The sequence below is a fragment of the Heterodontus francisci genome, chromosome 22 (genome assembly GCF_036365525.1).
Source record: "Heterodontus francisci isolate sHetFra1 chromosome 22, sHetFra1.hap1, whole genome shotgun sequence".
NCBI classification, from domain to species: domain Eukaryota; kingdom Metazoa; phylum Chordata; class Chondrichthyes; order Heterodontiformes; family Heterodontidae; genus Heterodontus; species Heterodontus francisci.
The window spans coordinates 52,271,971-52,294,234 of NC_090392.1; the positions used below are offsets into that span (position 1 = coordinate 52,271,971).

Sequence of the window (22,264 nt, forward strand, 5' to 3'; positions counted from 1 at the left end):
TGCGTTCAAATCCTCTGAAGAAGGAATTTTCCTCCACACAAGATCAGGGGGCAGGTTGTTCAACCTTGCCCGTCTAAGAGCGAAGTCCAAAGTACGGAAAGTCCTCATCAGAGAACTCCTCTTTGCTGACGATGCTGCTTTAACATCTCACACTGAAGAATGCCTGCAGAGTCTCATCGACAGGTTTGCGTCTGCCTGCAATGAATTTGGCCTAACCATCAGCCTCAAGAAAACGAACATCATGGGGCAGGATGTCAGAAATGCTCCATCCATCAATATTGGCGACCACGCTCTGGAAGTGGTTCAAGAGTTCACCTACCTAGGCTCAACTATCACCAGTAACCTGTCTCTAGATGCAGAAATCAACAAGCGCATGGGTAAGGCTTCCACTGCTATGTTCAGACTGGCCAAGAGAGTGTGGGAAAATGGCGCACTGACACGGAACACAAAAGTCCGAGTGTATCAGGCCTGTGTCCTCAGTACCTTGCTCTACGGCAGCGAGGCCTGGACAACGTATGCCAGCCAAGAGCGACGTCTCAATTCATTCCATCTTCGCTGCCTTCGGAGAATACTTGGCATCAGGTGGCAGGACTATATCTCCAACACAGAAGTCCTTGAAGCGGCCAACATCCCCAGCTTATACACACTACTGAGTCAGCGGCGCTTGAGATGGCTTGGCCATGTGAGCCGCATGGAAGATGGCAGGATCCCCAAAGACACATTGTACAGCGAGCTCGCCACTGGTATCAGACCCACCGGCCGTCCATGTCTCCGTTATAAAGACGTCTGCAAACGCGACATGAAATCGTGTGACATTGATCACAAGTCGTGGGAGTCAGTTGCCAGCATTCGCCAGAGCTGGCGGGCAGCCATAAAGACAGGGCTAAATTGTGGCGAGTCGAAGAGACTTAGTAGTTGGCAGGAAAAAAGACAGAGGCGCAAGGGGAGAGCCAACTGTGCAACAGCCCCAACAAACAAATTTCTCTGCAGCACCTGTGGAAGAGCCTGTCACTCTAGAATTGGCCTTTATAGCCACTCCAGGCGCTGCTTCACAAACCACTGACCACCTCCAGGCGCGTATCCATTGTCTCTCGAGATAAGGAGGCCCAAAAGAATGTGCAGTTTTAATCTCAACCTTCCAAATAGCCTGAAAAATCTCACTCTCCATTCCAATTTCACGTTGACTCATTAGGAATCAGGAGCAGGATCCATAGATGATTTTCCCCTTTCCGAAGCCACGGAGTCTTAAGGCCAGTTATAACATCCCAGTTAATGCTGTGGTTATGTTAGCTGGCAATGACCAGATATCTTTTCTATGCATAACAGCTATTGTATTCCACTCACCGAAAACGTACAAAATGCCTATTTCCATTGTGCCATTTAAATAATGCGACATAGTGCCAAGATAATGAAGTATATATCAATAAATCATTGAGTAATTCTTTAGTTTATTCTCACGCTAGTTTCTTTTACACATCCACAATTCTCTGTTTTCTTTTCGAAGGGGGAAGTCAAAGACATTTCACTGCAACATGTTAAACTGGAAACTTGTTTAAACATCCAGAAAGAACTGCACAAGACACCCTGATTACAAGACTGTAGATCCTTACAGAGTTGATGAGTTGGATCTGCAACATCACCAGACCTTGAATATTAACTTGTGTTATATTTCATGCTAGTTTCTAACACACCGCCAATTGCATGCTCCTCGCTACAACACCCAAAGTGCCTCTCTCCTGAATGCTATCGTAATGTCAGGATCAGCAATGATCTACCTCAAAAGGCGGTGGAAGATGATTCCATAAATAATTTTAAATGGGAGTTAGACAAATATTTGAGGATGAGCAACTTACAGGGTTATGAACAAAAAGTGGGGCTAAACAGGTTTGGTTTTTCAAAGAGCCAGCACAGACATGAAAGGCAGAATAGCCTCCTTCTGTGCTGTAAGTTTCTATGATTCTATGAATGAGATTCGAGTGCATGTCAAAAAATGCCCAAGGTCCAAGTTGTAATGCCGACAAGGAATAAAGATGCAGCATGACGCATGCTAAATGGTCATGAAGCAGGAAGAAGGACTACTTCAACTACCCTTGATACTCTTTGATTTAGTTTCTGATTATAAGCAGAGGACTTAGTGGACTCCCTCAAGTGCAATCCATGATACAGCACAGAGCCAAATAGGCTAGGAAGGTCTTGCTTCATTGCTGGGTGTATCAGTTCATTTCAGGAACCCCAAGCTATAGAGGGAGAAAAATGAAAAATATCACGCAGCATGTCTGCTACCAACTATAACCCCATCCCATAGGAAAGTGTGCAAGTGGGCACTGTGTGAAGATAGGTTCAACTGTGATGCCTTCCATTGCAGAATAGTCTGTCAACTCTCACCGTCTGGGCTCACACATGAAGAATGATCATTGGAGTAAGGTACTGGAGGAAGGCTGTTAAGCATGGGACCATACTCTAGGACGAGACATATCATCTTCAGGAGAAATAGGGATCAGAAAGGAGATTTAGCCCAAGTTAATCCATAAAGTACCAGTCTGCAATTGGAGAGATTCAGTTTTCAAACTGATAAAATTCATGACCAACCCTGACAGAAAGAGAGCTATATTGAGCATTAGTCACCAGATCACTACAATACAGCATCTTCAACGTGTGGTTGCATTGACTGAGGGACAACACTACCTTTCTAAAGCCTAGTTATAAAATTGGATCTCAGTTATTCTCCAACATTGACTGTCCAAACCAAAGCGATTACATTCAATCACTGTCACTTAACATAACAGAACACGTCTATCGTTAAACATCTGCTAAACAAACATCTGTTGAATAACTATTATCCACACGTCTGTGAAACATCTGTTAAACACTTTCCCATTTTACTGACTTTTACTGTTATAAAGTTCCTCCCTTTTCTGCCTCACCTGCTCCAGGTACATTGACGTTCTCGGTGCTTATTGCCGGTGTCTGGCTCAGGTTGCGTTTGTGCCCGGGCCGGTGTGGGCCAGCAGATTCCGCGATGGCCTCCTCATTCCCGTTCACGTTTTGGTTACTTTGCAACAGTGGAGGGGTTGGGGGTCTGGGCAGAGGGACTGGTCCCACTGGGAGTCGCCTGAAACAGAAGAGTGGCTTGTATTAAGAAGTGGCAATCTAACCCTGAAGTCTCACCTCCTCTCAAAAAGAACAATATGGTTCAATGGGTAAATGAACCAGTCCTGTGAACAGGCCTGGCTCAACCTGGCCCCTGTCACTTTGCACTGGTGTCCTGCCAGAGTTATGGCAAAAGACTGACAGAATACTCGCCTCCACTCAACAGATCCTTTCGGCTCATGTTTTCATCTGTTCGTGAAGAGAAAACCCTAAAATCATGCAGCACAGGAGTCCATTCAGCTCATTGTGCTTGTGTTGGCTTCAATAGAACTAGCTAATTAGTCCCATTCCCCCTGCTCTTTGCTGTAATTTCTTCCCCTTATAATATGTATATATAAGATCCTTTCGAAAGTTCCTAGTGAATCTGCTGCACTGCCCTTTCAGGCAGTGCATTCCAGATCATAACGACTCGCTGTGTATAAAAAATTCTGCTCACCTACCCTCTGTTTCTTTTACTAAGTATCTTAAATCTGCGACCTCTGGTTACTGCCACAGGAAACAGTTTCTCCTTATTTACTCTATCAAAGCCCCTCATCATTTTGAACACCTCTGTTAAATCTCTTCAATCTCCACTGCAATATATGTGCAGAAATTATTCAAACAAAACTGTTTGATTGGTTCATGATGATCAATAGCCAATAGCAAAGCTGTAGATGGGCAAGGCTATGGAGAGACTTGAACAGCGAAGTAACAGAATTTAATCCAGTAAATCACTTTGTGTAAGAATCAAACCTTTGCTTCTCAGTCTTATTTAGCTCTTTCAATTGTTGCAAAGTAGAACATTCAACATCACATGCAATACTTATAGTGACCAGCTTGTAAACCTACTCACCGTGGTAAATGTGGAATCTCAAACTGATGCAGCCTTGGAATGTCCTCAGTTACCCCATGCCCTGTTGATCGCGCTTCTTCCCGAGGTGATGGTGTCAGTGTCGCTGTGGATTGCTGCCCGTATGAAGTAGCGGGAGATGATGCCTCTCCGCGAGGTGGTGGGGGTGGGCCTTCCTCCTCACGGGCACCTTCCACTAAGTAGGTTCTTTCAGGGAGTGGGGGACACCACTCGTCAATGCCAGGGCTTCAAAAAGATGGGAGCAAAACTTACTCTTGAGAAAAAAACTAAAGGGGATGGATTTCTCACTCATTCAATATAGTACTGGAGTCACAAGAGCCTTGCCATTGCTGAATAGACCCCTTCAAGGACACTTGCCCACACTTGATTGCTCATCTGTACCCACCCCCACCTCCTCTCCTTCCCAAACTTGCAGGAAAAGGTTGAGTGAAGGGTTAAGATATATGATCCCGCTTCTAACCTGCCATCGTATTATTAACAGTGTTGATATGGGTCATCGCTAAGATTCCCACTAAAGGAAGGTGGGGCCCAATAGAGAAAAAGACTTGAATTTGTATAGCACCTTTCACGATCTCAGGTCATCCCAACGTCTTTTACAGCCAATGAAGAAATTTTTGAAATGTAGTCACTGTTGTAATTTCTACTTCAGATGCAAAAGTTGCAGCCGGATTCAGGTGTAGTGCTAGGATCGCAGTCCCTGGAAATTGGACTCCACTGTTCATCGTCTTTACAAATTACTTTCTTTTTCGTATTTCTTGTGCTTATGATCTCCCACACCCTCTCTGACCATGGTTAACAAGATAATGGCAATTGGTACCAAATTCTGGTCTGCTTCGTCCTTTGGGTCTGTACCCACAGGAAACTTTGTTGAATTAGCACCAAAACCATGGAGAATCTTCAGACCTAGGAACAAGTTTACAAGGCCCTAACATGCTGAGAGGTTTCTGTGTCCTACACTCGAGGGCATTTACAGTGAACACTCACACATCATTCCACTTACCCATACTCCAGTTCTTCTTCATCCTCGTAGGAGTCGACATCAACACTTGGTGGAGGGGGTGGTAGCAAATCTGTCCAGTTCATGGGTGGGGCTTTTACGGGCTTGGCATTTAATTTCTGCTTCCCAGATTTCCCACCTGTGGAAGGGAGCATATTGATTAAGTATATCCAGCTGACGTTTTCACTAGTGATTGTCCGATCTGTTTCTGGTTTGGATTAGTCTGATTGCTACATATTATTTCCCGGACACTTTGGGTCCTTCAGGTGAGAAATTTAAAGGTCCCATGTCCCTGTTCAGGTGGCTGTCAAAGGCCCCTGATGCCACCATTAGAAGAGCAAGTGTACCCTGGTGACTAATCTCAATTATCACTATTGACTAACCAGTCAGCCATCTCATTACTGGAGCAACAGGCTCAAGGGGTTGAATGGCCTACTCCTATTCCTTTGTTGCTACAGCCTGACTACAAAGCTGCATCGGCAGAAGCCAGTGGTAGAATTCTCCAATGCGTATGGTGTGGGAAGACACAAGGGGGAAGAGAATGGTGCGAGAGAAAATAATTTGCAAAACATCCTGAAGAGGACAGTCTGCTTCAGCACTTGCTGGGCCCTGATTTTCCTGTCCATTAAAATGAACTGGTAGCAAATCATGGGCTGACCCAGGGCAGCAGCAGAAAATCCCAGGTTCTTTAACCAAAACATTAATGTCTTTTCTCTTTCAGATGCTGACGGATCTGCTGCCTGTTTCCAACATGTTTTTATTATGGTTAAAAATTAGATTGATAAAATGATGCCAGTTTTCAAATATCTTACCAGCTTCTTGCCTGCCACGCTCAGGCTGTGAGTACTGTGCATTGGAGGGTCCAGGCTGGAGGCCCCAGTGCCCGTTGACAGGGTCCGCTGTGTATTGGTTCTGGACCCCGAGCGGCACCACAGGCGTACTGGCGTACAACGTAGTCTGATGAGACGGGAAGGCCCCATTGAATGTGTGCATCTCATCGCTGGCAGAATCAATGGTGCTGTAGATGGGCCCATCTGATACCATCGTTCCAAATTTCTCCGTCTGAGCAATGTAGTTGGAAATGCCAGCGTCTGCATCGAGGTACGCAGGAGATAAAACATTCAAATGCAATGATGTTTGTCAATAAAGCCCATAGGAAGCACAGGGTTAACAGAGCAGAAAGTTTTCATTAATAATTCACTCAGCTTTTCTTACTGTGGATGACCCAAAACTGTTTGAGACTATTGGGACCCACCAGATCAGCGGAGGTCGGTCCGTCAGGTTATTATCATGCAAGGCTGATGTCTTGGGGTGGGGCCTTCAAGAGTTATTTGTGGAAAGCTCCAGGCCTATGCTTGGTCTAATGCTGGGAACTTGCTGATACATGGGAAAATTAAAGGACATGTATCATGCAGTGTTGATGCAGGTTAATGTCTGGCATTCCCCACACATTGTGGCCTCAGCTTTAACTGCAAACCCTTTCCACCACCTTGATAGTCAGGAAAGGGTCAGACAAGGGGGTTAATATCTTGAATTGGGAAATCCCACCTCCTGCCTGCTGGCCAGCTAATGAATCTGGCCACGAGTTCTGGTCCAGGAGGATTTATTTAAATGAAACCTCACCGTAAGATCTAACATCAAGCCTGCTTACCCATGCCAAACCCCCCTGCCATCACCTGGAACAAATTGACGCTATTGTCCATGGCAATCTGTCAGTGTTAGACAGTGAATGGAGTCTAAGGCCATCTCCAGAGTGCTGGAAGTTGGGTAGGTTGTAAGAAAATCAGGGAGCAAGTTACACTGGGCTACAGCATTCACACACCAGGGAAAAGCGTGTTGCAGGTGAGTCTGAACAGGAGGCAAGTGAAATAAAAATGTACTTATGAAGAACAGCGTAACTTACAGAAGATCCGATAAACCTGCACCAATCTGCCGCGAAGACCAGTAAATCTTTCACCAAGATCTCTGCCAATGACACAATTGGCAAGTGCACATCTGATACGGCATGAGACCATACATAGCATGATCGTCCCATGGTGGAGTGGGGGACAGTAAAAGGGGCTATAATTGGTCTCAACACTCTGGGTTAGATTAGATTAGATTAGATTAGATTAGAGATACAGCACTGAAACAGGCCCTTCGGCCCACCGAGTCTGTGCCGAACATCAACCACCCATTTATACTAATCCTACACTAATCCCATATTCCCAACAAACATCCCCACCTGTCCCTATATTTCCCTACCACCTACCTATACTGGTGACAATTTATAATGGACAATTTACCTATCAACCTGCAAGTCTTTTGGCTTGTGGGAGGAAACCGGAGCACCCGGAGAAAACCCACGCAGACACAGGGAGAACTTGCAAACTCTACACAGGCAGTACCCAGAATCGAACCCGGGTCCCTGGAGCTGTGAGGCTGCGGTGCTAACCACTGCGCCAGGGTTGGTGGGGCTTAAAGTCCATCACAGTTCCGACTCCTGGTTTCTCTCCATTGATCTCGTTGAAATGCTCCCATATGCAGTGGGATTGAGGTCCATTGTCCCCCACATGGTCAAATGACACTGACAATCCAGTCTCAGGCATGAAGAATGATGACCTGGATGGGGTACCAAAGGGCACCTAGTACTACTGGATCCATACCCTAACCTTGGTCAGTGCTTTCAGGAGAACAGGGCAGAAAATTGGGAGGAAAAGACTTTCAGCAACTGATTATATTTGATTGGTTTTAGTCTTAATCCTTCAAGGGTCTCATACCCTTATGCACTGTCAATCTCACAATTTGTGGCTGTTTGGGCTGTGATAGATGAGCGTATTTTTATCACATTCATCACTATATTATTTATCATCGGTCTACTTTAGGGCAGGAGCACATAAAATAACAGGATACATAGAATTACATAGAATGTACAGCACAGAAACAGGCCGTCCAGTTCAACAGGTAAATGGGTGGTTGATGGTCGGCACAGACTCGGTGGGCCGAAGGGCCTGTTTCAGTGCTGTATCTCTAAACTAAACTAAACTAAATGCTGGTGTTTATGCTCAACATGAGCCTCCTCCAACCCCTCTTCATCTAACCCTATCAGCATAACCTTCTATTCCTTCCTCCATCATGTGTTTATCCAGTTCTCCCTTACATGCAACTATGCTATTCCCCTCAACCACTCCATGTGGTAGCAAGTTCCACATTCTCACCTCTCTCAACACCAACTTGAATTTATATACTTAGTGTAGGAAAATATCACAAGGTGCTTCACAGGAGCATTATCAAACAAAAATTGACACGAGTGACATAAGACATTAGGACAGGTGTTTAAGGAAGTAGATTTAAGAAGCATCTTAAAGGAGGAGGGAGAAGTAGAGAGCTGCAAATTCCAGAGCTTACACGGCTGTTGGCATGGTCACCATTGGTGGAGCGATGAAGATCAGGGATGTGCAACTGGCCAGAATTGGAGGAGTGCAGACATCTTGGAGGCTTTTAGGGTTGGAGGAGGTTATAGAGATAGGGAGGAGGAGAGGCCATGGAGGGATTTGAAAACAAGGATAATAATTTTAAAATCGAGGCATTACCAGACTGGGAGTCAATGTAGTTCAATGAGCAGAGAGGTGATGGGTAAATGGGACTTGGTATAAGTTAGGATACGGGCAGCAGAATTTTGAATGAGCTCAACATTGTGGAGGATGGGAAATGGGAGGCCAGCCAAGCCAGCATTGGAATAGTCTAGCCTAGAGGTGACAAAAGCATAAATAAGGGCTTCAGTAGTTGATGAGCTGAGGCAGAGGCAGAGACTGGCGATGTTATGGAGGTGGAAGTAAGTGATCTTGGGGATGGAGCAGATATATGTGTTTCGAAGCTTATCTCAGGGCCAAATAAGAAGTCAAGATTGTGATCAGTCTGGGTGAGTCTCAGACAGTTGCCAGGGAACAGAATTCCTGGTGGGGACTGAAAGTAATGGCTTTGGTCTTCCCAATATCTAGTTAGAGGACATTTCTGCTCATCCAGTACTCGATTTCATAAAGCAGCATGACAAATCTGAGATAGTGGACGGGCCAAGAGAGTTGGTGAGGCAAAACTGGTTGTTGTCAATGTACATGTGAAACCTGACATTATGTTTTCAGATGATGTCGCTGAAGCACAGCATGTAAATTTTTTTTATTCATTCATGGGATGACAATTCGGTTAGGTTTACCTTAGCGATGGGCAGGGACAGGTATATACCGCAGGGCAAAAATTATAGCTGGGGGAAAGGAAATTATGATGCGATTAGGCAAGATTTAGGATGCGTAGGATAGGGAAGGAAACTGCAGGGGATGGGAACAATCAAAATGTGGAGCTTATTCAAGGAGCAGCTACTGCGTGTCCTTGATAAGTATGTACCTGTGAGGCAGGGAGGAAGTTGTCGAGCGAGGGAGCCGTGGTTTACTAAAGAAGTTGAAGCGCTTGTCAAGAGGAAGAAGAAGGCTTATGTTAGGATGAGACGTGAAGGCTCAGTTAGGGCGCTTGAGAGTTACAAGCTAGCCAGGAAGGATCTAAAGGGAGAGCTAAGAAGAGCAAGGAGAGGACACGAGAAGTCACTGGCGGATAGGATCAGGGAAAACCCTAAGGCTTTCTATAGGTATATCAGGAATAAAAGAATGACTAGAGTTAGATTAGGGCCAATCAAGGATAGTAGTGGGAAGTTGTGTGTGGAATCAGAGGAGATAGGGGAAGTGTTAAATGAATATTTTGCGTCAGTATTTACAGTAGAGAAAGAAAATGTTGTCGAGGAGAATACTGAAATTCAGGCTACTAGGCTAGATGGGATTGAGGTTCACAAGGAGGAGGTGTTATCAATTTTGGAAAGTGTGAAAATAGATAAGTCCCCTGGGCCAGATGGGATTTATCCTAGGATTCTCTGGGAAGCCAGGGAGGAGATTGCAGAGCCTTTGTCCTTGATCTTTATGTCGTCATTGTCGACAGGAATAGTGCCGGAAGACTGGAGGATAGCAAATGTTGTCCCCTTGTTCAAGAAGGGGAGTAGAGACAGCCCTGGTAATTATAGACCTGTGAGCCTTACTTCGGTTGTGGGTAAAATGTTGGAAAAGGTTATAAGAGACAGGATTTATAATCATCTTGAAAAGAATAAGTTCATTAGCGATAGTCAGCACGGTTTTGTGACGGGTAGGTCGTGCCTCACAAACCTTATTGAGTTTTTCGAGAGGGTGACCAAACAGGTGGATGAGGGTAAAGCAGCGGATGTGGTGTATATGGATTTCAGTAAGGCGTTTGATAAGGTTCCCCACGGTAGGCTATTGCAGAAAATACGGAAGTATGGGGTTGAAGGTGATTTAGAGCTTTGGATCAGAAATTGGCTAGCTGAAAGAAGACAGAGGGTGGTGGTTGATGGCAAATGTTCATCCTGGAGTTTAGTTACTAGTGGTGTACCGCAAGGATCTGTTTTGGGGCCACTGCTGTTTGTCATTTTTATAAATGACCTGGAAGAGGGTGTAGAAGGGTCGGTTAGTAAATTTGCGGATGACACTAAGGTCGATGGAGTTGTGGATAGTGCCGAAGGATGTTGTAGGGTACAGAGGGACATAGATAGGCTGCAGAGCTGGGCTGAGAGATGGCAAATGGAGTTTAATGCGGAAAAGTGCGAGGTGATTCACTTTGGAAGGAGTAACAGGAATGCAGAGTACTGGGCTAATGGGAAGATTCTTGATAGTGTAGATGAACAGAGATATCTTGGTGTCCAGGTGCATAAATCCCTGAAGGTTGCTACCCAGGTTAATAGGGCTGTTAAGAAGGCATATGGTGTGTTAGCTTTTATTAGTAGGGGGATCGAGTTTCGGAGCCACGAGGTCATGCTGCAGCTGTACAAAACTCTGGTGAGACCGCACCTGGAGTATTGCGTGCAGTTCTGGTCACCGCATTATAGGAAGGATGTGGAAGCTATGGAAAGGGTGCAGAGGAGATTTACTAGAATGTTGCCTGGTATGGAGGGAAGGTCTTACGAGGAAAGGCTGAGGGACTTGAGGTTGTTTTCGTTGGAGAGAAGGAGGAGGAGAGGTGACTTAATAGAGACATATCAGATAATCAGAGGGTTGGATAGGGTGGATAGTGAGAGTCTTTTTCCTCGGATGGTGATGGCAAACACGAGGGGACATAGCTTTAAGTTGAGGGGTGATAGATATAGGACAGATGTCAGAGGTAGTTTCTTTACTCAGAGAGTAGTAGGGGCGTGGAACGCCCTGCCTGCAACAGTAGTAGACTCGCCAACTTTAAGGGCATTTAAGTGGTCATTGGATAGACATATGGATGAAAATGGAATAGTGTAGGTCAGATGGTTTCACAGGTCGGCGCAACATCGAGGGCCGAAGGGCCTGTACTGCGCTGTAATGTTCTAATTCTAATTCTAGTTTCCATGTGGGCATCGCTGGCTAGGCCAGCATTTATTACGCATCCCTAATTGCCCTTGAGAAGGTTCTTGAACCACTGCAGTCCATGTGGGGTAGGTACACCCACAGTGCTGTTAGGAAGGGAGTTCCAGGAAATAGTTAGGGACTAAGGATAGATCCTTGGGTGACTCTGGAGGTAACGGTGTGGGACTGGGAAGAGAAGACATTGTAGGCGATTCTCTGGATACTACTGGATAAATAAGAATGGAACCAGGCCACCTGCTGGACGATGGAGGAGAGGCGTTGGAGGAGGATACTGTGCAGACAAGTTGAGAAGGGTAAGGACGGATAGTTGACCACAATCAAAGTCACACTGCATATTATTTTTGGATTTGATAAGGCTTGTTTCAGTGCTGTGGCAGGGACAGAAATCTGAGTGATGAAGCTCCTGCTGAATTCTCTATTGGATTTATTGGTTATAATCTGATATTTACGGCCCTCAGTATTGGACTCCCCATAAATGAAAAAATTTTCTCTATGTCTACCCTATCAAACAATTTAATAGTATTAACGGACTCTGTCAGTTCATCCCGTGTCTTCTCTTTTCTAGAGAAAAGAGTCACACTCTGTTCAATCTTTCCTGGTCGGTATAACCTTAGTTCTGGTCTCATCCTTGTAAATCTTTTTTGCACCTTCTCCGGTGCCTTTCTATTCTTTATATAATATGGAGAGCAGAACTGTGAACAAAGAAAAGAACAAAGAAAATTACAGCACAGGAACAGGCCCTTCGGCCCTCCAAGCCTGCGCCGATCCAGATCCTCTATCCAAAGATGTCGCCTATTTTCTGAGGGTCTGTATCTCCTTGCTTCCTGCCCATTCATGTATCTGTCTAGATACATCTTAAAAGACGCCATCGTGCCCGCGTCTACCACCTCCGCTGGCAATGCATTCCAGGCACCCACCACCCTCTGCATAAAGAACTTTCCACGCATATCCCCCCTAAACTTTTCCCCTCTCACTTTCAACTCGTGACCCCTAGTATTTGAATCCCTCACTCTGGGAAAAAGCTTCTTGCTATCCAGCCTGTCTATACCTCTCATGATTTTGTACACCTCAATCAGGTCCCCCCTCAACCTCCGTCTTTCTAATGAATTCTAATCCTAATCTACTCAACCTCTCTTCATAGCTAGCGCCCTCCATACCAGGCAACATCCTGGTGAACCTCCTCTACACCCTCTCCAAAGCATCTACATCCTTTTGGTAATGTGGCAACCAGAACTGCACGCAGTATTCCAAATGTGGCCGAACCAAAGTCCTATACAACTGTAACATGACCTGCCAACTCTTGTACTCAATACCCCGTCCGATGAAGGAAAGCATGCCGTATGCCTTCTTGACCACTCTATTGACCTGCGTTGCCACCTTCAGGGAACAATGGACCTGAACACCCAAATCTCTCTGTACATCAATTTTCCCCAGGACTTTTCCATTTACTGTATAGTTCACTCTTGAATTGGATCTTCCAAAATGCATCGCCTCGCATTTGCCCTGATTGAACTCCAATTGTGCACAGGACTCCAAGTGTGGGCTAATCAAGGTTCTACATAAGTTTAACTTAACATACTGTGCAGTAATAAGGGAATGCTGCATTGTTGGAAGTGCATGAGACATTAATCAAGATCCATCCAACCTCTGCCCATTCTAGCACTTCCTGTAGCACGTTAAAAAGCTCATGGAATTGTTTGAAAAACATTGGGCAGTTCATGCATATTCTGGACAGCATTGTTCCCTCAGCCAAAGAGATAAGTTCACTGGTCACCCACCTCACTAACTGTAGAAGGTTCCTATGTGCAAAATGCCAGTTGTGTTTACTCGCATAACAACTGTAACTGCACACTAATCTAATTCGTCATACATGAAGCACTTTAAGGAGTCTCAAAGAGGTAATAATGACATTATATAAATGCAGGTTTTTCATGCTACAGGTCCCTGGGTCATCCACAGGATCTGTTGCTAACTTATTCTGGGCCCCAAATAATACAACAAACATATTGACATACAATATGGAGGGGCGGACGCAAATTTCCATTTCATCTCTCTCCTCGAGAAAGAAACATCGGCCTCAATATGGGCAGGAGAGAATCCTTGGGGTAGCATAACATTTTAAATTGGGGAACATGTCCCCAACCCGCCATCAGGAGGTGGGACACTTCATTTGCCGATTTAAATTGGGTTCTCACAGTGCAATTGGGAGCCTGATTTAAATTTAATAGTTGCCAGCCGGATTTCCAGGACTCGAGAAAACTGGCAGCGAAATGGAAACAGGAGCTGCTGGCTCCAGAAGGTAAGTGCCTCCTCGTCACCTGGCGTTGATGGTTTTTCCCACGCTTGTAGTGTTTGATGGTTCAGGCTTTGATTGTATCACTGCAGCTCCACCCAGAGGCTTAAGCAATCAAACACAGTGAACACAGATAGTGGACAGACTGATATAATCAAACCCTGAACCATCAAACACTACAACGCTGATATGCTCTCCTGCACCCTTCCCAACTCCCTGTAAATATCTGGTCCATGGCCTCTGCTTGGCATCTCCCCATTGCATCACACTCAATAATAGGAACTCAGCATGAATGGGATTGCAGTACAATATATGTTTGGGTATGGTGACGCAGTGATCATTTTACCAGGATAGTAATCTAGACACCTTGTAAAACGTGAGTTCAAATCCCACTGCAGTAATTTGAGAATTGGAATTCAGTTCAAAAAATCTGGAAATAAAATACTGGTATCAGTGAAAGTTACCATAAAGCTGTAAAGTTCACTCATGTCCTTACATCCATGATGCTGCACTCCCAGCGGGGAGCTGCACCCGTAGAGAACATGGCTCGGAAATTCAAAAAGCTGACATTGACGTCGCGGCCGGCGGTCCCTGTGAATGTGGCTTCTCCCACTTTCCATGTGGGATCGCTCATACAGCACCAAAGCACTGGATAGTGCCTGCCAGATATCGCATTCAACACCAGTGGCGCAGTGGTTAGCACCGCAGCCTCACAGCTCCAGCAACCCGGGTTCAATTCTGGGTACTGCCTGTGTGGAGTTTGCAAGTTCTCCCTGTGTCTGCGTTTCCTCCGGGTGCTCCGGTTTCCTCCCACATGCCAAAAGACTTGCAGGTTGATAGGTAAATTGGCTGTTATAAATTGCCCCTAGTATAGGTAGGTGGTAGGGAAATATAGGAACAGGTGGGGATGTGGTAGGAATATGGGATTAGTGTAGGATTAGTATAAATGGGTGGTTGATGGTCGGCACAGACTCGGTGGGCTGAAGGGCCTGTTTCAGTGCTGTATCTCTAAACCTATCACATGCAAACAGCCGGGTGATGACAGATGCCTCATCTGTCCTCGTGGGCACTCTACAAACCCACTGCCTCACTCACCATTGTAGAACCGCTCCGTAGCATCATGCTTTGCCATGCAGGAGCTGGCAGCGGTTTCCTTTCCATTCCCGTTCCGCATCAGGTTGGAGGCCGGCCACGAGTCTGCCAGCCAGGGGTAGTTGGTGACGTTTGCATTCAGGATTCCTGGCCTGGGAGGAGATGTCAGGAGGTGAATACCACAGCTTTGTGTCACCACATTAAAAGCTACAGTACGTAGATGTGTTTAAATGAGCTGATTGTAACTTACCTGTTGCTCGTGATGCCTGAGGCCTCTGCGTGTGGGAAAGCTACTGCATGAAAGCAAATATCAATTAAACCTTTTGAACAAACTGCATCCTCAAACCATAATGAAGACATATGACAAACAGAGTGGAAAAGAGACCATAAAGTACATCAAGTTTGCCCCCATTCTAGTGCAGAATGCAACCCTCCACACAGACCTCCCACCCCCTAATAGGAGTGGTTTCTGTGAGAGGTAAAAAGAGAAAGGAAAACCTGTGGCCAATTCATGAAAAACTCTGGGAATTTTCTTTCCGACTTCCAAGAGTATTCAAGGGAAGTTTGCAGTCTGTATTATCTCATGGCGCACCAAAACTTAAACTAATTCATAAGAACGATGAATGGAAGCACATTTGCTTCTGGAGCACAACGTCGTGGGTTCAAGACCCACATTAGAAACTTGAGCACAAAATCTAGGCTGACTTTCCAGTGCAGTACTGAGGGAGTGCTTTTCAGACAAGATGTTAAACCTAGGCCCCCTTTTCCCTTTCAGGTTGACATAAAAGATCCCATGGCAATATTCAATTAAGAACAGGAGAGTGCTCCTGGGTGTCCTGCCCAATATTTATCCTTCAACCAACATCACTAAGACAGTCATTATCACATTGCTTTTTGTGGGACCTTGCTGTGTGCAAACTGACTGCCATGTTTCTTACATTACAACAGTGACTGTACTTCAAAAGTACTTCATTGTTTGTAAACCACTTTAGGACATCCTGAGGTTGTGAAAGTGGCTATATAAATGCAAGTCTATATTCCATATTTCATGGAGGAGGGGTCTGTAAAACATTGTAATGGTAAAGCAATTTTTTTAAGTGCCTCCTGCCTGGCACTAAAGGGTTGTAACAGGTCCAGTTCAGCTTTTGGGCAAACTGGGCATTTCTAAATTGGAAAGTGAAGTCAAAGGGGCCACAGATTCTGACTTTATGTAACTGCATGTCAGGTATTTGGCAGCATGCCACAGATTGCTTGACGACCATTTTGGTGGGAAAATTGAGCACAAAATTTGCTAGCATGTGTTTTGCCGGGTGTAGCTCCCCAAATGGAGCACATGGTTAAACAATAACCTCGGAAAACCATTCCATTTTGTGTCTGCAATTATTGGGAAGAATTTAATTGCCCCCTGGGAGATGGGCTGAAAGGGCGGGGGCCCATAGAATCACGACGGAGGCAGAAGGCACATTGCTTTCCACTGCAATGAAGTTGTGGGTGGGAAAGGCCTGCCGAGAGGCCAATTAAAGCCCTTATAGTCAATCACTGGCCACTTAAGGACCTTTTCCCCCTGTTGCTGGAATTAAAACAGCCGCAGGGTGGTCGGAGCGGGGGCTCTCTGCCACGTGGGGAGGTTGCCCAGAAGCACGAGGCAGCCTTGCTTGTGTGGGGGGGGTGGGGGGAAGTCTCCTTCTTGGGCAATCTATGGCCCACGGAGGGCCCATGGTGGCCAAAGCTATCCCTCTGAACACTACCCGCACCCCCCCCCCCACCCAGCCGGGGCCTGCTAACTGGCCACGGCAACCCTGCCCATCTTATCTAGGGTTCAGGGCTCCAGGGCCTGGTCCCAGGTCTGGTGTAGCACCGACAGTGGCCACTGCTCCCAATGGCGCTGCTGATATGACTGAGCTGCTAGACCTTTGATTGGCGGCAGTTTTGGGAGGCGGGATCCCCATACTTAAAGGGACGGAGTTCCCCGGCGCGGGGTAGTTAAGTGGCCAAACTCCTTTGCATTGCGCCAGGGGATGCTCCAAAGGGCTGAGGTGGGGATCCCCTCGCCTATTTAGCCTGGCATTGAGATCCCCACCACCATGCCCCCCGCACCACCCCCCCACCCCCACCCCCGCCAGCTTGACTAAATTCAGCCCATTATGAGAGATTTTCCTCTTCGGAATCTGGGGAATGCTTAATTCTCAGGCGTAGCACAGAGGGAGGTGGGTGCAGATCTGCAACTTCAGGTCCACATCCCCCATAATGCTGCTGCAGGATCTCTAAGGGTTTCTAGAACTGCCCCCTGTAGTAGGTACAGGCTGGGCATTAGTATGCCCTCTCACCTCAGCTTTCTCAAAGTGCACCCATGGGCTATCAACATGAAAGGACACCCCAAAAAGCTGGTGGCATGGGACTTGTGGTGGGACATCACATATCTGCTTTTTCCATATTGTAGCATAATTTGTATTTATTTTCTTTAGTGTATTCAGTATTTATAACTGAATGGAAGCATGTGCTTGAAGTCCAAATTGTCAGGGCTTGTGAGTTGGATGTGGCCCATTTTTTGAACTCCCCGGTCTTTTAGAAGAGTTAACTTATGTAATGAAATCACTACATTTCCGTTCTTTTGGTGTCTAGACCGAGCCTGATTGATCCATGTTAATTTATTTCAGTTTCTTTTTTCGCTTACAGCAATTCTTTGAAAAGAAAATCCATTTTATTGACTAGCTCTCTCCTCAAGGTTGACAGGCAGCCATTTTGTCATCAGGTTTCCAAACAGCTCAGCTCTCCCAGCGTATACTTAATGCAGCATCACAAGGGTTTACAATATACTGAATAAAATTGATCTGACTGAGGGCTACCATTCTAGATAAATCATTTAATTTAAAAAGACAACCAGGAATTAGTTTGCAACTCTTTTAATGGGAGTGCACTGAACCTCTGCCTTTGAGGTAATCTTGTGTTTGTTACAACAAAACAACTCATTTGGATGTTGTTGTGTAAAAGCTGGGTAGCACATTGCACTTATTGAATGGCTAGGACTTTTGGAGTATTATTGATTTCCTTTGCAATTGCAGACTTTGTACCTTAGACTACAAGGCAATGGTTCAAAATATGAAACATAAAACAGCTGCATAACATACCTGCTGGCGTGTATGCAAAGGAAGCTGTAAAGAAAAAAGGAGAGAGGGTGGTCAGCAGATGGAATCAACACTTCAAAGGTCCCTGTGTCGCCTAGCCCGTGCTATAAATTGGCCATATTCATGAGGGAGGATCATGGTCATCCTCAAATATGACCTCTGACCTCTACAGTGACAGGATAAGGTCTTAATCATTATAAAACTATTGTGTCATAGATTGAGTGAAGACACACAGAATTTCAATTTGGAAAAAAGGTTGAATTTATCTTGTTTGAACAAAGGCAAGGTTAAAATTGGGAAAATAAAATTGCTGACATACATTTTTTTTAAACTTAAGAAAGGCATGGCAACCCTAGCTGTGCAGCACACTGCTACACAGATAATTGGTGTAAGGGTCAGTGCCTGAGAGTCCACACACCTCGAGATCCTTAATTCAGCTCTGAGAGGTGACATACAGAGGAAAGCTTCTTCCCCACTAGGAGAGGAAATTTAGCAGGTACCTCCTGAGGCAGTCTGTTAGAGGAGTTCTTGCCTGCTCTCCGGGCTGAAGCATGGCGCTGAGATTGAGGGAGCAATAACACTGTTAAAAGTACATGAGAAAGGTCTGGCTAAATTTTAACAGTCACAAGTATGGAGTACATGGAACTGCCACATGATTTCATGGCCTCGGAGTAAATCACTGCAGTTTTTAATTATATGGTAGCAAAGATCAGCTAAACAGCCCACGGTCGGTATCTTAAGGACGGGTCCACTTACCTGGAAGGTGATGAGTTTAGTGAGTGCTGTAAAGGAGAAGGAAGACAGATATTGTGCAAGCATTACTATTATTAGATGAATATTGCTGAGGTGTGTAGAAAGACTCCCAAGCAACATCATCCTTCTGCCATCAACTGCAGTAACTAGAGTGGGTGGCACTGGGACTCTGTACCTGCAGGGCACTGAGTGACCTGAGCAACTGGGTTAACCCTGTGTCTTGCTCTGTATCCACAGGGCACTGCTGATCCAAGTTACAAATGTAAAACGGAATGTTCTCCATGCTTCCAGCGAAGTTACGACACCAGAGCCAATGGATTGGCTGTCCTGCACCACTGGGAGACCCTGATCATGGTCAGCATCCTCTCCCACTTACAAAACACATTTAGGCAAGTTCCAACAGCAGCAACCTGTTCAGTTCAGTGTGGTACTGAGCCACACACATTAGACTGTTTCATGGTCTTTGCTTATTTAATAGATTTTAGTCAGAGAGGCAGGGGGTACTACAATTGAGGAGAAACTTGGGCTGAGCTGGGATAACCACCCCCAACACTCCCACCGTCCCCAGTTGAAAGGCCTGCCACTGACTGCCCCCACCGCTTAGACTGACACACGCAAAATGACTACTTTGTTGAGGCAGGAAAGGGTTCACGGGAAGTACCTCATCATGAATCAGCACCTTCAGAGGAGGAGGGAGAGATCTGAGGAAAAGACAAGATTAAACAATACACTGTATGAAGAGTCTGCTGACACTGAAAGTGGCTGAGGAACCACATTGTAAAAGGAGGCCTAAAGGGATACTCACTTGCTCCCTGTGGTAGAGGCAGGTTGGTGGGAATATTGCAATATAGTGAGGGTATTACATGTATCCCCTGTAATTGGGATGTGGAGGAGATCGTACCCCTCCTCGTGTGCTGACCTACATTGACTCCCGGTCTGGTATAACCTTAATTTTACAATTCTTATCTTTGTGTTAAAATCCCTCCATGGCCTTGTTTCTCCCAGTATCTGTAACTTCCTCTAGTCCTACAGCGTTCCGAGATTCCTGCGCTCCTCCAATTCGAGCCTCTTGCACATCCCCTGATTTTCATCACTCCACTGTTGATGGCCCTGCCTTCAACTGCCAAGGCCCTAAGCTCTGGAATTTCCTTCCTAAACCTCCACCTCTCTCTCTTCCTTTAAGATGCTGCCAAAAAACCTACCTCATTAACCAGCTGTCCTAATATTTCCTCATGTGGATCAGCATCAAATTTTGTCTGCTAACGTTCCTGTGAAGTGCCTTGGGACAATTTACTGTGTTAAAGGTGTCATATAAATGCAAGTTCCTGTTGTGTGATGGCTTTCCTCCTTACCAGTGAAATGACTGAGTTCCTTCCTTTTCTTTCTTCGGCAGTACAGCCACACACTGAACCCCATCAGAATCACCCAGCACGCCCCACCAATGCCAGCAATGAAGGCCGGTTGTTTCACCACATCCGTTATTTGCTCTGCCAGGCTAACGTTTTCATTATTCTCCACGGGAACTGGTTCCTGGTCTGAAGCTGGATCTGGGGAGAGTTGAACAGATTAGAGGAGGCTCCAAAAGTGAACAAAAATAAAGCAGCTTTAATTTAAAAAGAAAATCAGGGTAGAAATTCGTCTTGGGCAATAATGCAAAATGAGCGATAACAAGTTGCCTGACAATTCGCACTACGCCTGTTTTTCATTTTTGCCCGAGACGAATTTCTACCAAATCCTCTGTCTTGAAATGTTGTCTTTCTCTTGTTGTTTAAGAATTGCCCAGTCCAATACTCCCTTTTGCTATATTCCTTGCTCCCAGGTCATTCCCAATGTAGCCATAGGACAGAAAACTTTCAACAAAGGCCCAAGGCTGATTGAACCCTCTGATACTCCCCAGGCAGCTTCTGGAGTAGCCCCTGATCTCCATTCAGCACCATATTTTTAAACTTGTTTTTTGTGGGACGTGGCCAGCATTTATTGACCATCCCAAATTGCCCTTCAACTGAGTGGCTTGCTGGGCCATGTCAGAGGGCATGTTAAGAGTCACCCACCTTACTATGGGTCTGGAGTCACATGTAAGCCAGACCAGGTAAGGATGGCAGATTTCCTTCCCTAAAGTACATGAGTGAACCAGATGGTCATGATTAGACTAGCTTTTTTAATTTCAGATTTATTAATTCAATGCAAATTTCACCTGCTGCTGTGGTGGGATTTGAACCTGTGTTTCCCCAAAGCATTAGCCTAGGCTTTGAGCTACTAGCCTAGTGACAGCACCACTATAGAAACATAGAAAATAGGAGCAGGAGTAGGCCGTTCAGCCCTTTGAGCCTGCTCCGCCATTCATTATGATCATGGCTGATCATCTAACTCAGTAACCTGTTCCTGCTTTCGCCCCATATCCTTTGATCTCTTTAGACCCAAGAGCAATATCTAACTCCTTCTTGAAAACATACAATTATTTGGCCTCAACTGCTTTCTGTGGTAGCAAATTCTACAGGTTCACCACTTTCTGGGTGAAGAAATTTCTCCTCATCTCAGTCCTGAATGGTTTACCCTGTATCCTTCGACTATGACCCCTGGTTCTGGACTCCCCCACCATTGGGAACATCCTTCCTGCATCTACCCTGTCAAGTCCTGTTAGAACTTTATCGGTTTGCCACCACCTCCCGGCACCTCTACCAACACAGGGAGATCGAGTACTCACAGGTAAGGGGAATAAATGGCTCCCATTGTCTGTCAATCAATTTAATTAGCATGAAGTACTCAGTGCAATGAAATGGAGTGGGATTTTCCTCTCTCATGGAATCTCAGCACTTCTTAAGTGAAGCAGGAATTATGCCCTTGAGCCCTGCAGATTTTCTGGTTTCAGGTTATTTTGACTTTTCAGGTGGATGGTGGCACCCTGTGAGGCCTGGCATGGCCTAGAATTGCCAGCAGCCCCCAGGGCAGCCAAAGAAGTGGGAAAAATATCAAAACAACTTTTCATAGTGGACCTGAGCACTTGAATCAATTTAAATCCTCTGACTACCATCCACAGAGTTTAAAGGGTTTCATTATGAAGAAAAGTTGCATAAACCTGGTTTGCATTCACTTGAGTTGAGGGACGATCTCATCAATGTATTTAAGATAATAAAATGATTCAATAGGGTAGACGCACAGAAACTATTTCCTCTGGTGGTGGAATCCAAAACATGCTGATACAATCTTAAAATTAGAACTGCGTCATTCAGGAGTGAAATCAGGAAGCACTTTTTCACACAAAGGATAGTGGACATTGGTAATTCTCTCCCTCAAAAGGCTATGGATGCTGGGTCAATTCAAATTTTCAAGACTGAGATAGATTGATTTTTGTTAGTTAAGGGTATCAAGGAATACGGAGCAGAGGCAGGTGAAGGGAGTTGAGCTACATATCAGCCATTATCTAATAAAAAAACAGACTTGAGGTGCCGATTGACCTCTTCCAGTTCCTGTGTTCTGAAGTGATTGTAATTCAGTCATCTGCGTAATTATAATAGGCCCACCTACATTTGGGTGGCTGTATTCTATGCCCAAGTGTAGTACAGAATGGGGACACAATAG

The 22,264-nt window shown here is 45.4% G+C and overlaps 1 protein-coding gene across 5 annotated transcripts in view; it reads right to left on the reverse strand.

Moving 5' to 3' along the window:
- robo3 (roundabout, axon guidance receptor, homolog 3 (Drosophila)) overlaps positions 1-22,264 on the reverse strand; it is a 514,962-nt gene that overhangs the window by 39,246 nt on the left and 453,452 nt on the right. For 3 of the 5 annotated variants that reach the window (XM_068053853.1, XM_068053848.1, XM_068053851.1), the window contains exons 17-24: positions 20,038-20,232; positions 17,936-17,959; positions 15,058-15,100; positions 14,811-14,959; positions 5,810-6,088; positions 5,001-5,136; positions 3,983-4,225; positions 2,925-3,112 (exon numbers count right to left, since the gene is read on the reverse strand). In XM_068053853.1, coding sequence (XP_067909954.1) covers positions 2,925-3,112; positions 3,983-4,225; positions 5,001-5,136; positions 5,810-6,088; positions 14,811-14,959; positions 15,058-15,100; positions 17,936-17,959; positions 20,038-20,232 — 1,257 coding nt within the window. The remainder of the gene's footprint in view (positions 1-2,924; positions 3,113-3,982; positions 4,226-5,000; positions 5,137-5,809; positions 6,089-14,810; positions 14,960-15,057; positions 15,101-17,935; positions 17,960-20,037; positions 20,233-22,264) is intronic. The other 2 variants (XM_068053849.1, XM_068053850.1) reach the window with 2 other exon arrangements.